The sequence below is a fragment of the Armigeres subalbatus genome, chromosome 3 (assembly GCF_024139115.2).
Source record: "Armigeres subalbatus isolate Guangzhou_Male chromosome 3, GZ_Asu_2, whole genome shotgun sequence".
In the NCBI taxonomy this organism is placed as follows: Eukaryota; Metazoa; Arthropoda; class Insecta; order Diptera; family Culicidae; genus Armigeres; species Armigeres subalbatus.
Genome location: NC_085141.1, coordinates 223,988,339 through 224,003,401, shown reverse-complemented (window position 1 = coordinate 224,003,401; position 15,063 = coordinate 223,988,339). Strand labels below are relative to the sequence as shown.

Genomic DNA, 15,063 nt, shown 5'->3' with positions numbered 1-15,063 from the left:
TGCCGGAATCGTACGACGGACTGGTGACGGCATTGGAGAGCCGGCCAGATGCCGACCAGACGATTGATTTCGTGAAGCAGCGGCTGTTGGACGAATACCACCGACGAATGGAGAAGCGAGGGGTTTCCGGTGAGTGCGATGACCGAGCGCTGAAAGTGCTGAACAGAGGTAGACAGCGAATGATAAAGCGGATATGCTACCAGTGCCGGAAACCGGGACACATCCGTGTGAATTGCCCAGTGCTGCAGAAGATGAACGAGCCGGAAGCGAAAACGGCAGCGAAGAGGGACCCCCGAATATGTTTCGGCGTGGGAGGAAAGCGGCAGCAGAAGAGCTGGTATGTGGATAGTGGCTGCTCGAGCCACATGACCAGCAACCTGGATTTTTTCAGCGAGATGGACGGAATCGTAAAGCTGGATGTGACCTTGGCGAATGGGTCCACCGTACAATCCGCCGGAATAGGGAAAGGTCTGTTGAAGTGCATCGATGGTAACGGAAATGTAAATGAAGTGATCGTGAAAGATGTGCTGTATGTTCCGGAACTGGACAGTGGGCTAATTTCGGTCCGGAAGCTAGCACAAAACGGACTAAATGTGAACTTTGTGAAGTCCAGATGCGAAATTGTAAGCAAGAAGAAAGTGGAAGCTGTTGCCCAACTTTGTGGTGGATTGTATGCTGTGAGAGCCGCAGGAAGCTCCAGAAATTCAGGAAGCGAGCGTTCTGTTGAGGAGGAGCGCAGAGAAGAAGAAAACTTTTACGACTGTGTGGACGAAGATCAATACCGATGCTAAGTGCCGGATGAATCAAGAAGACAACGAAGCGGTAAAGAAGACGAAGCAGGAGGAGATGGTGTAGGAGAAGTTCTGAAACGACTGTGTGCCCAAATAAAACTCTGTATTGACTTTGTGTATGTAAAACTATGTGGACTTTGTGTTAACTGTAAGTGATGATAAACCTCGAGGAGGAGTGTTGAATGTTGGGCCAGTCTAATTTATGTTTGCGATGTTTGTCATCCCTCACCAGCCCTGTGAATATATGTTGTTGTTGTCTATTGTATGTATGTAAATAGTAAATAAACGACCACCGCGGAGAGCGAATCGCTTGTTTTTCTCGTCCACTTTACGCGTCCGAAATACCCCGCCGGGAGTTGTGTCGGTTCCGCTGTGTACCGTGGGAAGCCTCAGTGATAACTTCCCACAGTTTTTAGATAGTCAGTTTGGTACGGCGGCCAACTTTATTCGATCGGAGCGTTTTACGGAGTCCAAAGTACGTACGATTTCCTGCCACGATGCGTCTCCGAATTACCCTGCTAGCATTGTTATCGGAGGTCACCAGTGAACCCAAGTACACGAATTCTTCAACCACCTCGATTTCGTTATCACTGATACAAACTCGCTCCTATAATGTACTTCGTCTTCGACATATTGGCAACTAGTCCTATCCGTTTCGCTGAGCTCTTCAGTCTTCTTCCATCTTCTCAAAGTTATGTGCCGTAATATCAATGACGTCGGCGAAATCAAATAGCTGAACGGACGAAAATGTGAAGTCGTACACAATTGATATGCATAGAGCTATAGAGAACAATCGACTAAACCATTACATTTCGATTGAAATTCTCAAAGACAGGAACTGTGCAGAGCTACATTAAAGCTGCTCATAGTAATTAGTTCAAATAATATGTTTTCACTTAAATTGGGGTAAACGGTTTGTTTATTATACATTAAACATGTGCAAATTAAGTTTTCAAACGCATTAATACTCTTGAATCCATTGCTAGGAATCACTTTGAATTTGAAACTTTAATTTGCAACTATATTGCTCCATTAGCATACCTACGAATCGGCCCATCATTGGATTTAATCGCTTTTCATCCAAGCCAAACTGGAACATGTGTAAAATTTTGCTCTACTGCTCTCAAGAATTGCGCACTATTGAACGCGCAATGTACGAAACCCTACACGCTGCCTGCGCTCGAGCACGCTCGAGGCTAGATGGGCGAGACCAGCAGCGAGAGAAACCATCAACATTAGCCACACAAATTATGATCGATGATGATGGGCGCTCATTAATCGCTATATTATTGGTAATGGAGAAAAAGAAAAGAAAAATCTACAAAAGTGAGGATTTCTAATTTCCACGGTCGTCAGTGTTTTCTTTCGCTTTCGGTACGGTGGTAATAAGAGTTGCTGCCATTACTTCAACTAGGCTTGACCAAATGAAAACGAGTTTGATGATGGATAATGCTTGTGAGAAGCGGTGGGCCGACAAATTTGGCCAATTTTCTCCCAAAAAGAATATACATAGCGGGGGTAATTCGACGTAAGAGTTAAACATCGTGTCAGAACAAGAGTTGTTTGGAAAATTCTTTAGAAACAACTGTATATCCTTTCTCACATTCAAGCATGACCACTGGGAACCCCTTTACTTTAATTTCACGGAATTACTGTTGCTTTAATGATATTATATTGCGGTGTTTTGTACTGATCAGTCCTATTGTTGCGGTATTGCGGGTTTTTCTTATATGGTCGGGGTTCTGTGAAACCGCACCAATCGCCTCTTTAACTGACTTGTGACACTTTGTTTGTAGAAGGAAAACGAGAATGATTTCATATTAACTTATAGGGACACGGCAGGTATTTCCGTGCATCGTCGTAGAAGTTAAAACCAACAAAAACAACATCCATTTGCTAGAACTACGCTATAGCAGAACGTTTCTTTTGAGCTTACGATTTGGTACGGATTAATTTGGCAAAAAAAAGTGTCTCGTTTATTGGTTTTCGAGACTATGGCGAAAAGACGAAAATGATTGCCTTTAACCTACGTAAGATTTTCATTCTATATTGTTGGAAAAACACGAATTTTAACTTAGGCGATTTATAACACAATAATATTTAAAATTTATATCCATACTAAATGTCAGGCCTGCATGAAGACCTCCCCTGCCCTGTTCAGCTCTTAGCTTCCAACTTGACACAGCTTAAACAATAGTGATCAACCGGTTCACCGTTAGTTTCATATGTAGCCGCCATTAGCAAGCTCTAGAAATCTAGAACCGAAGTCCACCGACAGCTTCCACGCAGTCCTAGGTATAGGGAACGCGAGATAAGAAAATCGAAAACAGTTGCGCATTCTTCTCGTCTGTGACTATCGGCCCTCCGTAGGTGTAGAGTAAAAAATCATAGAAAATCTCATAACCTTCATAGAAACAAGGGCTTTTCACTCGAGAGCATCAATTTGTATTCCGCTTTTTTTTCCTCCGTTATCGCATCCCATTCCGAAGGCCTTACCGAGCGAAGGTGAAGGTCTCGGCCGACTCCGCGTAAAGGGCGTATGCTGCACTCTTTGGCTGGATGTTGGCGGCAATAACTGTATGTATGTATGTTGTCGAGGTAGCAGCAAATAGCATAATTAAGACTGGTTCTTGATCCGTCCGTCGTCCGAGCAAGCAACCAGACGTACAACTTTCTCGTTATTGAGATGAATTAATTAAAATGCTAACGACCAGGCCGAGCGGTAAAATAAACACGGCGACAGGGGCTGCTGGCTAGGGCAAATGGGACGATACTTAGTGGTGCTTTGTTATATTGTTTTAGTTAAGAAGCTGTTAGAAGCATTGCGCTCTGGACAGCGGATAGGAAAAGCGCTGTGAGAACGTTTTGCTGGAGGTTGTCATAGGAGGAGCATTATAATTTAAAAGAAATCAACTGGTTGGAGATGACCAGTAAATTATTCTTGCGGTAGCTTGGTACATAACATCGCCTACGTGCTTTTCTACTTGACCGTTGTAAACATCTTCTTTTACTATATATTTAATGATAACAACCGAGCGTAGCAGTACCAGAATGATTATGGAAAAGTTTATTAGTTATGTAATACTATGTGGAAAATAAGGCCTGTGATGTGAAAACTCTAAATCATCGTTTCGTGGTTATGGACTAATGCCATTTTGCCAAATGTTTAAATTGAATTCGAAATTATTTCTCATCATGTAGATTTGTGCCGCAGGGCCACGCTGTCGACTTTTGACACTTGCGCATCTCTGTTCAAAATTTGTCACACTACAGAACTGTAAATTCACACACAGTTGCAAATTTGTAGCCTCCGAATAAAATAACAATTTAGCGGAATAGAATCGTAAGAAGGGTGTCAATGACATTTTGTTCAAATTTGAGTATTACTGGAGTATTGTGTGGGTGAATTTATTTCTTTTCAAAGGTAAAAGAAACGAAATTTGTTCAGACCCCACTTCAGAGAAATGCTAATAACTTCGCCGGGCAAATACTAATCTTTTCACGGTTTTCAGCATAACATTTTGTATTAAATTCTTCAAGATCTGATCATAGTATATATAGTTCATAGTATCATAGTTCTTCATCGTAAATTGTCCCGTTCAACTGTAAATCACAAATCACGAAACCTTCTTTCAAGAGGCTAGGAAGCCTTCTTTGAAAAGGCACGGAAAACTCTTTTCAAAAGGATTTGAAGCCTCTTTTTAGAAACTTAGAAGCCTCCTTCAAGAGGCTTGGAAGCCTCCTTTCAAGAGGCTCGTAAGCCTGTTTTTAAGAAACTCGTAAGTTTAATGTCAAAAGGTTCGGAATCCTCCTTTCAAGAAACTCGGAAAAAACTTCTTTCAAAAGGCTCGGATACCTCCTTTCAAGAGGTTTGGAGGCCTCCTTTCAAGAGGCTTGGAAGCCTCTTTTCAAAAGGCTTTGAAGCATTTTTCAGAGGCTTGGGAGCCTCCTTCTAGAGGCTCGGAAGCCTCCTTTCAACAGGATCGGACGCCTCCTTTCAAGAGGCTCGGAAGCCTGCTTCTAAGAAGCTCGTAAGTTTAATTTTAAAAGGTACGAAAGCTTCCTTTCAAAAGACTTGGAAGCCTCCTTTCAAAAAACTTGGAAGCCTCCTTTCAAAAAACTCGGAAGCCTCCTTTCAAAAAACTCTTTTTAAGAGGCTTGGAAGACTCCTTTAAAGAGGCTTGGAAGCCTCCTTTCAAGATGCGTGAAAGCCTCCTTTAAAAAAGCGAAGAAGCCTGCTTTAAAGACGCTTGGAAGCCTCCTAACTAATCAAAAGGTTTGGAAGCCTCCTTTCACGAGGCTTGGAAGCTTCCTTTCACGAGGCTTGGAAGCATCCTTTCAAGAGGCTTGGAAGCCTCCTTTCAAGAGGCTCGGAAGCCTCCTTTCAAGAGGCTCGGAAGCCTCCTTTCAAGAGGCTCGGAAGCCTCCTTTCAAGAGGCTCGGAAGCCTCCTTTCAAGAGGCTCGGAAGCCTCCTTTCAAGAGGCTCAAGCCTCCTTTCAAGAGGCTCAGAAGCCTCCTTTCGAGGCTCCTCAGAAGCATCCTTTCAAGAGGCTCCTCAGAAGCATCCTTTCAAGAGGCTCCTCAGAAGCCTCCTTTCAAGAGGCTTGGAAGCCTCCTTTCAAGAGGCTTGGAAGCCTCCTTTCAAGAGGCTCGGAAGCCTCCTTTCAAGAGGCTCGGAAGCCTCCTTTCAAGAGGCTCGGAAGCCTCCTTTCAAGAGGCTTGGTAGCCTCCTTTCAAGAGGCGTGGAAGCCTCCTTTCAAGAGGCGTGGAAGCCTCCTTTCAAGAGGTTTGGAAGCCTCCTTTCAAGAGGCTTGGAAGCCTCCTTCAAGAGGCTCCAAAGCCATTTTTTCAAGATGCTCGGAAGCCTCCTTTCAAGAGGCTCGGAAGCCTCCTTTCAAGAGGCTCGGAAGCCTCCTTTCAAGAGGCTTGGAAGCCTCCTTTCAAGAGGCTTGGAAGCCTCCTTTCAAGAGGCTCGGAAGCCTCCTTTCAAGAGGCTTGGAAGCCTCCTTTCAAGAGGCTTGGAAGCCTCCTTTCAAGAGGCTTGGAAGCCTCCTTTCAAGAGGCTTGGAAGCCTCCTTTCAAGAGGCTTGGAAGCCTCCTTTCAAGAGGCTTGGAAGCCTCCTTTCAAGAGGCTTGGAAGCCTTCTTTCAAGAGGCTTGGAAGCCTCCTTTCAAGAGGCTTGGAAGCCTCCTTTCAAGAGGCTTGGAAGCCTCCTTTCAAGAGGCTTGGAAGCCTCCTTTCAAGAGGCTTGGAAGCCTCCTTTCAAGAGGCTTGGAAGCCTCCTTTCAAGAGGCTTGGAAGCCTCTTTCAAGAGGCTTGGAAGCCTCCTTTCAAGAGGCTTGGAAGCCTCCTTTCAAGACGCTTGGAAGCCTCCTTTCAAGACGCTTGGAAGCCTCCTTTCAAGAGGCTTGGAAGCCTCCTTTCAAGAGGCTTGGAAGCCTCCTTTCAAGAGGCTTGGAAGCCTCCTTTCAAGAGGCTTGGAAGCCTCCTTTCAAGAGGCTTGGAAGCCTCCTTTCAAGAGGCTTGAAAGCCTCCTTTCAAGAGGCTTGGAAGCCTCCTTTCAAGAGGCTTGGAAGCCTCCTTCAAGAGGATCCAGCCTTTTTCAAGAGGCTCCAAAGCCTTTTTTCAAGATGCTCAGGCTTTCTTTCAACAGGCTTAAAAGCCTCCTTTCAACAGGCTTAAAGCCTCCTTTCAAGAGGCTTGGAAGATTCTTTTCAAGAGGCTTCGAAGCCTTTTTTTCAAGAGGCTTGGAAGCCTCCTTTCAAGAGGCTTGGAAGCCTCCTTTCAAGAGGCTTGAAAGCCTCCTTTCAAGAGGCTTGGAAGATTCTTTTCAAGAGGCTTCGAAGCTTTTTTTTTCAAGAGGCTCCGAAGCCTTTTTTCAAGAGGCTCGGAAGTCTTCTTTCAAGATGCTTGGAAACCTGCTTTCAAGAGGCTTGGAAGACTCCTTCAAAAGGCTCCGAAGCCTTTTTTTCAAAAAGCTCGGAGGTCTTCTTTCAAGAGGCTCAGAAGTATTCTTTCAAGAGGTTCGGAAGCCTCTTTTTAAGAAGCTTCGAAGCCTCCTTCCAAATAGCTGCGAAGCCTTCCTTCAAGAGGCTAGGAAACCTTCTTTGAAAAAGCTCGGAAACCTCTTTTCAAAAGGCTTTGAAGCCTCTTATTAGAAGCTTGGAAGCCTCCTTCAAGAGGCTTGGAAGGCTCCTTCAAGATGCTTGGAAGCCTCCTTTCAAGAGGCTCGGAATCCTTCTTTCAAAAGGCTCGGATGCCTCTTTTCAAGAGGTTTGGAAGCCTTCTTACAAGAGGCTTGGAAGTATTTCCTTTTCAAGAACCTCGGAAGCCTGCTTTTAAAAAGCTCGTAAGTTTTATTTTAAAAGATTCGGAAGCCTGATTTCCAGAAGCTCGGAAGTTTTATTTCATGAGGCTTAAAAGCTTCCTTTCAAATAGCTCGGAAGCCTCCGTTCAAGAAACTCGGAAACCTACAAAAGTCCTCAAAGTCTTATAGGAAGCTCGGTACAGAAAATAAATTTGCATTCAGAAAAATATCAGGCAACTTTTTCGATTTTCTATATCCTTGCCTAATTGGTATGACTGATCTATTTCAATATCTACGACGCTCCCAACAGTTCTTGAATACAGATCTTGATACGATAATTATTTTAAGCTGAGAAAACAGATCTTGATATTTAAATCGATCAACAAGGAGATCTACGTTGTTCCCACTATTTTTATGAGTTCTATCCCAACTCACGCCACGTGAGTTCGTTACACCATTATAGACACACTGCAGAATTTGTTCGACATCTATGACACTCCAAACTGTCCTTTAGTACACATTTTAATATACAAATCGATGAACATAAAGATCTTTGATGTCCCCATTATAGACACATTAGAAAATTCGTTGAACATCTACGACACTCCAAACTGTCTTTGAGCTTAGATCCTAATGTTCAAATCGATCAACAAGAAGATCTACAATGTTCCCACTATTTTTGTAAGTTGGAATAGCTCCACGGGACATCATTACTCTATTATAAACATATTACAGAATTCTTTAAACATCTACGACACTCCAAACTACCCATGAGTTTAAGTCTTAATATTCAAATTGATTAACATGAAGATCTTCGATGCTAATAAAAAAATTGACGGAAAAGGTCAATTCGGCGCCAACGTGTTTCAAAAGGGCGAAACTGCTTTTGTAAACTAGAGCTTCTCACGTTGCTGGTGGCCTAATTTGAGCCCCCCACGCAATCCAACACCACTGATAGAAGGAGCGTATCCTCTTCTTTCCAGGGCCAATGGATTTCGTGGCTGAGCACAAATTAGCCCACCAGTGACGTGAGAAGCTCTTGTTTACAAAAGCAGTCTCGCCCTTTTGAAATGTTGATGCCGAATTGTTCAAAGGATTAGTTTTATAATGTCACATTATGTGCGAAAAGTATGCACTACTTTTTACTTTGTTTCAATCAGAATCTCCAAATTACATTTCCAACCGCAAAAACAAAACTCAATGCTTAAATTGCATCGAATGAAAGTTTTATTTCCGAGTTGCCTATTTATTATTAATTTTACAGTAATTAGATGTAAGTGTAAAGGCGGATAAATAAAAAATATGAACTCAAATTTGATTTCGTAAGCGGAACTCCGCTCCAATCGATCTACCTCACGATGCATAACAATAATTACTTTACCCTCCATAGTTAATCAATCTTGATCACACTCAGAGGAAGCACTTTCAATTTCCCATCAAGACAACCAATGCATTATTAATAGCACAGTTTACCGAAATTAAAACCACCAAAATAAACGACACTTCCGCCAACTAAACTGCCTGGGAAATAAATCAAAATAATACAAACTCACCCCAGTAGCCGCCGCGCCGCAAGGTCGAGTGGTTTTTCCGCACCCGCTTTTTCGATTTTTTCCTCTTCACTTTTTTCTTATGATTCGCGTGCACAATATTGATATCGTCAAACTCGAACACATCGCAGTAATTGTCGTCGTCATCATCGTCGTCTTCTTCGCCCTCCACCGCCCCAAGCACCCCACTCGAAACCCTTGCCGCGCCCTCCTTCCCGCCATCTTCTTCTTCTTCTTCGTTATCATTGCTGTTGTCATTGGCCGTTTCCGTTGTCGTCGTATCGTCGTAACACTCGCAATCACTATTCACCTTGTCACAACGCAAACAGTACAGGTTTTCGCCTATGCTGTTGATTAAGAACTCATTTTCACTGAACTCGTCATCGTCGTCGTCCTCGTCGCACTCATCTTCGCCATCCGCGGTGCCATTCGGCAGGTCCGATTTATTTTTTCCATCAACCGATGGGAACACGTTTGCGAGCGAGATTTCGTGCACTTGACCTTCTTTCGCGGTGCTCTTCACCGCATCCAAGGCTCGGTCAGCTTTCGCCGCCGGTGCCAACAGCTGAAAGTTTGCATCTGAGGCGCGTCTGAACTTTACCTCCTGACCGGCGTTCTCTGAACCATTACCGCGCGCTTCCTTGTGGTTCAGTGGTTCCACAGAGCTTCCGAATGGCCGAACCTCGTGGAATAACTGTTTTCGACCTTTCGGTTTCTGCTTCGCGGCCGCCGGACTTGCTTTCCGTTTGTCAGGATGCGGAAACATAAACTCCAGCGATGTTTCCGCCTCCTTGTCCTGAAAGTACTTCTTCTGCATATCGTTTCTAAAACGGATCGTGTCATTCCGTGTCGCAATGAACGAATCGTAATAGTCGTTATCCTCCTCGCCATCCTCGCCGTTGTAGTCCCTGTAGAACTCCTTGATGGCAGCTTCGTTCAGTTTCTTCTTCTGGATGTAGTAGTGTCTCAGTCTTTTAAGGTGCTCCTCGTAGAATGCCTCCAGGTCGTGCATTTCCTGGTTGTATCTGTGGGTGTTGCAAAAATTCTCAAAATCTCGCGCGAAATCCGGCGCTTGATGGTCTAGAAAGTCACCGCCCAGTTTGGTCCAGTTTTCATCGTAAAGTTCTCGGAAGATATCTTTGCTCTGCATGCGAGACTTCCTGATCGAGCGTTTTCGCTTCGACGAATTTCGTTGCACCACCATTACCCGCTTGAAATACCCATCACGGCTGACGGCCAACTTCGGCTTCCTCCGTTGCAAAAGCGTTGCCTTTTTCGACTTTCGGCGGAAAAGATTTTTTGGTTTGGTTAGCGTCAAGCTGAAACCTGAATCTCTGGACGACATGGATTTGAAGGATTCGTTTTTCGTTTTTGGAACCGGTATTCGTGGAGCAGCGGACAGGATGGAAAGGTCTTCCTCTTGACCCAAGTTCAACTGTTTCCATATTCTACCCGTGTTAATGGAATAGAACTCTTTATTCTTGGTGAACGGGTTCTCTTTGATGCGCAGGGCATACGGTATGCTGTTCTCGGGTGACGGGTTTCCCGTATCGTCGTACACCGTCTGGTCGTAGAAGATGTTGTTTTCTTCCTCGAAATAGTTACTGGGAAAGATGAATTTGGGTTCAATGCGTTCTTTCGGAGTGGAGCCCTTCTCCAAGTCGAAATTTTCATGACTCTTGAATGTGTGATTCCGGCAGTCCTCGATATCCAACGTTGCCGTTTTGCCAGCCGATTTCTTCAATTTCTTTTTGTACTTGTTCTTTTGGTTCTTCAACTCGACCGTGTTGTGCTGCATGTCCTTCTCGTCAACTTTGATGTCAACGTCGATCAGATCCAGGGCGGAATCATTGCTCAATTGCCGATTAAGGTTATCAGGCTCTCGATCCAGCTTCTTCTTATCGGTGGGATCCGGATCGATATCGATGGCAGGGATCCTTATTACGATGCCCTCCCTTGATTTGCTGCGAATCATCTTGAACGTTTGGGTGTTGATTTTGGGTCGGGTGTCTTTGAGGGAAGAGGTTTTTACCTCGGAAGGAAGTTTTTCCGTGTTTGATTGCGCTTTTTGGAGACTCGCCGATTTGGCGAGGATGATGTCAGATTTGGAAACAGTTTGGGTTAGGGTGTCTTCCGGGTAGCTGTCGAAACTAGTTTCCAGGTATCGCTCGTTCACGTGAGTGGTGGATTGCATGAAAGCGTTAGGTTCACAGTATGTTTTGATAGTTACTAGGGTTGGTAGTTCCTTGGTTTTGGTGGACGTGCTGAAACTACTTCGGAAGGATTTTTTCGACGACGCATTTGTGTTGTTCAACGTATTACTTTCAATCGTGAAAGTACTAATGCTGTAGAAGGATTTGTCATCTGCATCTTCCGTTTTTCTACTGGTTGATTGAGCTTCCGGTTCATAAGAGTAGATGGTGCTTTCGTCTTCTTCCGGGATAACATCCGTAGCGTTTATATTTACATGGGATACGTTTTTAGCACGACTATGGGATTCGATAGTATCAGTTGAGGTGAGCGTGTTTAGGGATTCTGTACTCTTCGATTTGAGATCAATGGAGTTCGAGGTTTGCGCTTCGGTTTCACGATTCTTTTTGAGCTTGGAAGGCCTTGGGGGTTTCTTGATCTTGACTTTCTCCACATGTTTGGTAGCCTCGTATGTTTTCTCGGTGAGATTTTGATTTTCGCTAATATAGCGATCGTTGATTTCCTGAAGAGCTCGGATCTTCTCGTCCAACGACGCGTCATTGGATTCCAATTTCTCCTCGAACGTGAGTTCGCGTGTTGGACGAGGCGGATCATCTTTAGTGCCGGAAGAGCCACTGGCTTCATTGCTACTGCCTGATGCTTTTGATGACTTGTCAGGCGGTTTGATAACCTTGGCCTGGTCTTCGAATTCGTTGATGTTGACCAGGTTTTTTGTTGAGCTGCGTAAGACGGCGGCAGCATTGCGCTTCCGACCACGTTCAAGGTAGCTTTTCCGGATGCTGATGCGTTTAAACGAGTCGCTTCGCTTAAAGCTCTGATCGATGCTGGATTTGTCTTTTTGTTTTTTCTTTGTTTTCAATAGATTCCGGATCGATTCGAACGTGATCGGCTTCATGTTAGTTATTCATTAACGCTCGGCCGCGCTCATTTACATCTGGCTTCACACGCACTCTTCGAGCTCTCTCTCCAAGTTCTGCGGTGGTCATAAAGTGTAACGTCGAATTTTACACCTCTCCATCGCGGTTCGTCGCTTCGCCGCTTGCTCGCATGCTAATCTCCGGCGGGGATCTATAATGAAATGTAAAAATCAATGAATCGCATTTATTGGTTCCGGCTTAATTTTTTTTGCCCTCAACAATTTACCAGCGAACAGCAGGCGCACACACAATTTTCGGATAGTTTGAGTCGTTTTTGTCGTCCCATTTCTTTTCGTAGCACCACATTTGCCACCATTTCCGTTAGTTTGAAATACTTAAGAGCTAATCCAGTCTCACGAATGTTCATTCGGGGAGGGAGCATCCACTGAAATCGATACCGTGGTTTCATTAATTTCTGGAGACACACCCTTTCCCGAACGGCGAAGCTTATATCTGAAGAGCAACAACAATAATGAGGGCACAGACCATGATCATGACCTTGAAGGCCGCTAAACGTTAAACACAATCGCGAACATAGCGGACGAACGTCCGAACGGCGAACCAGCCTCGAACTTGAAATGCAGGAAAGCGCGAAATTTCACGCACGCATGTAAATGGTCTGCTACCGATGCGATGCCGCCACTACTTGAGAGGTAGGTACGGCCGCTTTGGTTTTGCGGTCTAATACGTACGCAAGTTTTAGAAAATTGCCCGCTCGATGCGACCGAGCGTGACCGGGTAATCAATTGTGCGCTAACCATTTATGCAAACATGGAAATGTGTCAGATGTTGGAACGATAAAGAGAGGTGTTATAATAACATAATGAAGCGAATTAAGAAACATAAATTTATGTTGATTGGAAATAAAACATTGTACTACATATTTTTTTATCGATTGATAATTGTGACTAATTGAATAAGTGAGACCCCCTGACACTAATGAAATAGTAAATCGTTTAAACCAAACATAGTATATTGATCGCGTATTCGATACTCTGCTTGTCGAATTGATTTTATGTCTATTAAAGTATGTGTCTGTAGAAAAAAAACTCACTAATTTTAGAGAATTTAGAAAAGCTATTTTCTAAAAGCCCTCATCACGCCTATTTTTATTACGCCTTTAACTGCAACAAGTAACATTCGATAGTCTAAATCTCGAGAAACTACAGGACTTTCATGAAAATATTCGTGCCACAATAGTTTTTATAAGCGAAAATAATTATCAATGGTGCTTGAAGTTAGCACAGCTTTTGCTATCTGTTATTGAAAGTTATTAAAACACTTTGTTATTATAAACTTCGGAGTTATTAAAAAATCTTGTTTTTCTCGTTTTTTCCCAAGGTTTTATTTTCAAATGTCAAATTTGTTTTTTTTACTACTGCATTGCATTCTAATGAATGGAAAGCAGTATGAATTGATGGAAATAGATAAATCTGTCTCCCTGAAGTGCAATTTTGCTCTCTTATGTGTTTTTCTCCGCTAGGTGGACTATTAGGAGTTTTTGCCTTTTTCATTTTAATTTTTTTAATTTGTGGATTTCTTCCGCAAGTTCCTTCGGGAATTTCTCAGGAAGTTCCTTCGGAAATACCTCCGGAAGTTACTCCTGGAATTCCTCCGAAAGTTCCTCCAGGAATTCCTCCGGATGTTCCTCCGGGAAGTTTCTCCGTTCATCCGGGAATTTTTCCGGAAGTTCATCCGAGAAATCCTCCAGAAGTTCCTCCGAGAATTCTTCCAGAAGTTCCTCTGGAAATTCCCCCGGAAGTTCCTACCGGAATTCCTCCGGAAGTTCCTATGGGAATTCCTCAGGAAGTTAAAACCTACAAAAAATGTTCTTAAAATTAATTTGTGAAATCATCTAAAAGTTCCCCCGACATTTTTATTACTGTCATCGGAGGTGACCATGGGTCTAGTTTTTGAGAATGGACCATCGCTCTTGTCGATAGTCAGGTGTTCAGATAACAAAAACCATCAAAAAAGTTTCTTATTATTTAGTTTTTCTTCAACTCATTCCAGGAATTCTTCAAGAAATTCCAATTGAAAATTCCTCCCGAAAATCTTCCACACATTCCTTTAGCAGCCATTTTTTCCATGAATTCCTCAGAAATACCTTCAAGAATTCCTCGTGAAATCGTTCTGGAATGCCGTTAGTGTATGAACGACGATGAATTTGATGAGATGATGTTCAATGTGTTTTGTCTGTGTTTTGTTCATGAGTTAATTTTAATATTGCAATCAACAAACCGATATGAAAGTTGTTGATTGCAGTCAAATTAATTCATGAAATCACGGAGCAGCAACCATTGATATTACAGTCAGTCTAAGCTAAGCTAAGCTAAGCAGTCAAATTAATTCATGAAAAAAATGTTACTTAGGTCCTTTTGAAAAGTTAAGCGATAATTCCTCAAAACTCTCTAAAAAAAAGTGTCACCTACCTACCTATACTATTTGCATTGAACATCGCGATGGGGGCCCTCCTTAGCCGTGTGGTAAGATGCACGGCTACAAAGCAAGCCCATGCTGAGGGTGGCTGGGTTCGATTCCCGGTGCCGTTCTAGACAATTTTCGGATTGGAAATTGTCTCGACTTTCCTGGGCATAAAAGTATCATCGTGCTAGCCTCATGATATACAAATGCAAAAATGGTAACTTGGCTTAGAAACCTCGCAGTTAACAACTGTGGAAGTGCTTAATGAACACTAAGCTGCGAGGCGGCTCTGTCCCGGTGTGGGGATGTAATGCCAATAAGAAGAAGAAGATCGCGATAAAAAGAAACGATCTCGCCAAAAATGGAATGTCAACGCTGTTTTGAAACCCTATTTCGACGTTTGACTGCCTTTTAATTGGGATAAACCCCCCCAGGGGCTGTTAACAAATTACGTAACGCTGTAGGGGGAGGGAGAGGATCAGGCATGCACTGCACCTCTTGTGTTACTGGGGAGGGGGAGCGTGGGGGTAAAAAATCGACATATTAAGCGTTACGTAATTTCTGAAACAAGCTCAACTGAGGAAACCCAATTATTCACTGTATTTATTTCGCCGCAGTTTTCTCTAGAAATTCGTTTGAAATTCGACCAAGAAATCTTCAAGGTTTTCTACGAAAAGTTCCTCCAGAAACTGTTCCGGGAAGCTCCTCTTTCCTAACGGATTTTTTGTGGAAATATCCGAGGGTGAAGCTGATAAATTTCCCGAAGCAATTCTTCTAGGATTTTTTAAAGAAATTGGCGACATTATTCCTGATTTGAATTCTTGAGGAATATTTCAATAAATTCTTGAACAAAATTCCATTG

General features: G+C 43.3%; 1 protein-coding gene across 14 annotated transcripts in view; it reads right to left on the bottom strand.

Moving 5' to 3' along the window:
* The window catches only part of LOC134220273 (disco-interacting protein 2), a 571,865-nt gene that overhangs the window by 95,445 nt on the left and 461,357 nt on the right, over nucleotides 1-15,063 (bottom strand). For 10 of the 14 annotated variants that reach the window (XM_062699273.1, XM_062699274.1, XM_062699276.1 and 7 more), the window contains exon 2: nucleotides 8,653-11,928. The exons of the other annotated variants lie outside the window; for them this stretch is intronic. In XM_062699273.1, the coding sequence (XP_062555257.1) occupies nucleotides 8,653-11,755 (3,103 nt within the window). In that variant the 5' untranslated portion in view covers nucleotides 11,756-11,928. The remainder of the gene's footprint in view (nucleotides 1-8,652; nucleotides 11,929-15,063) is intronic. 14 annotated transcript variants of the gene reach the window in all.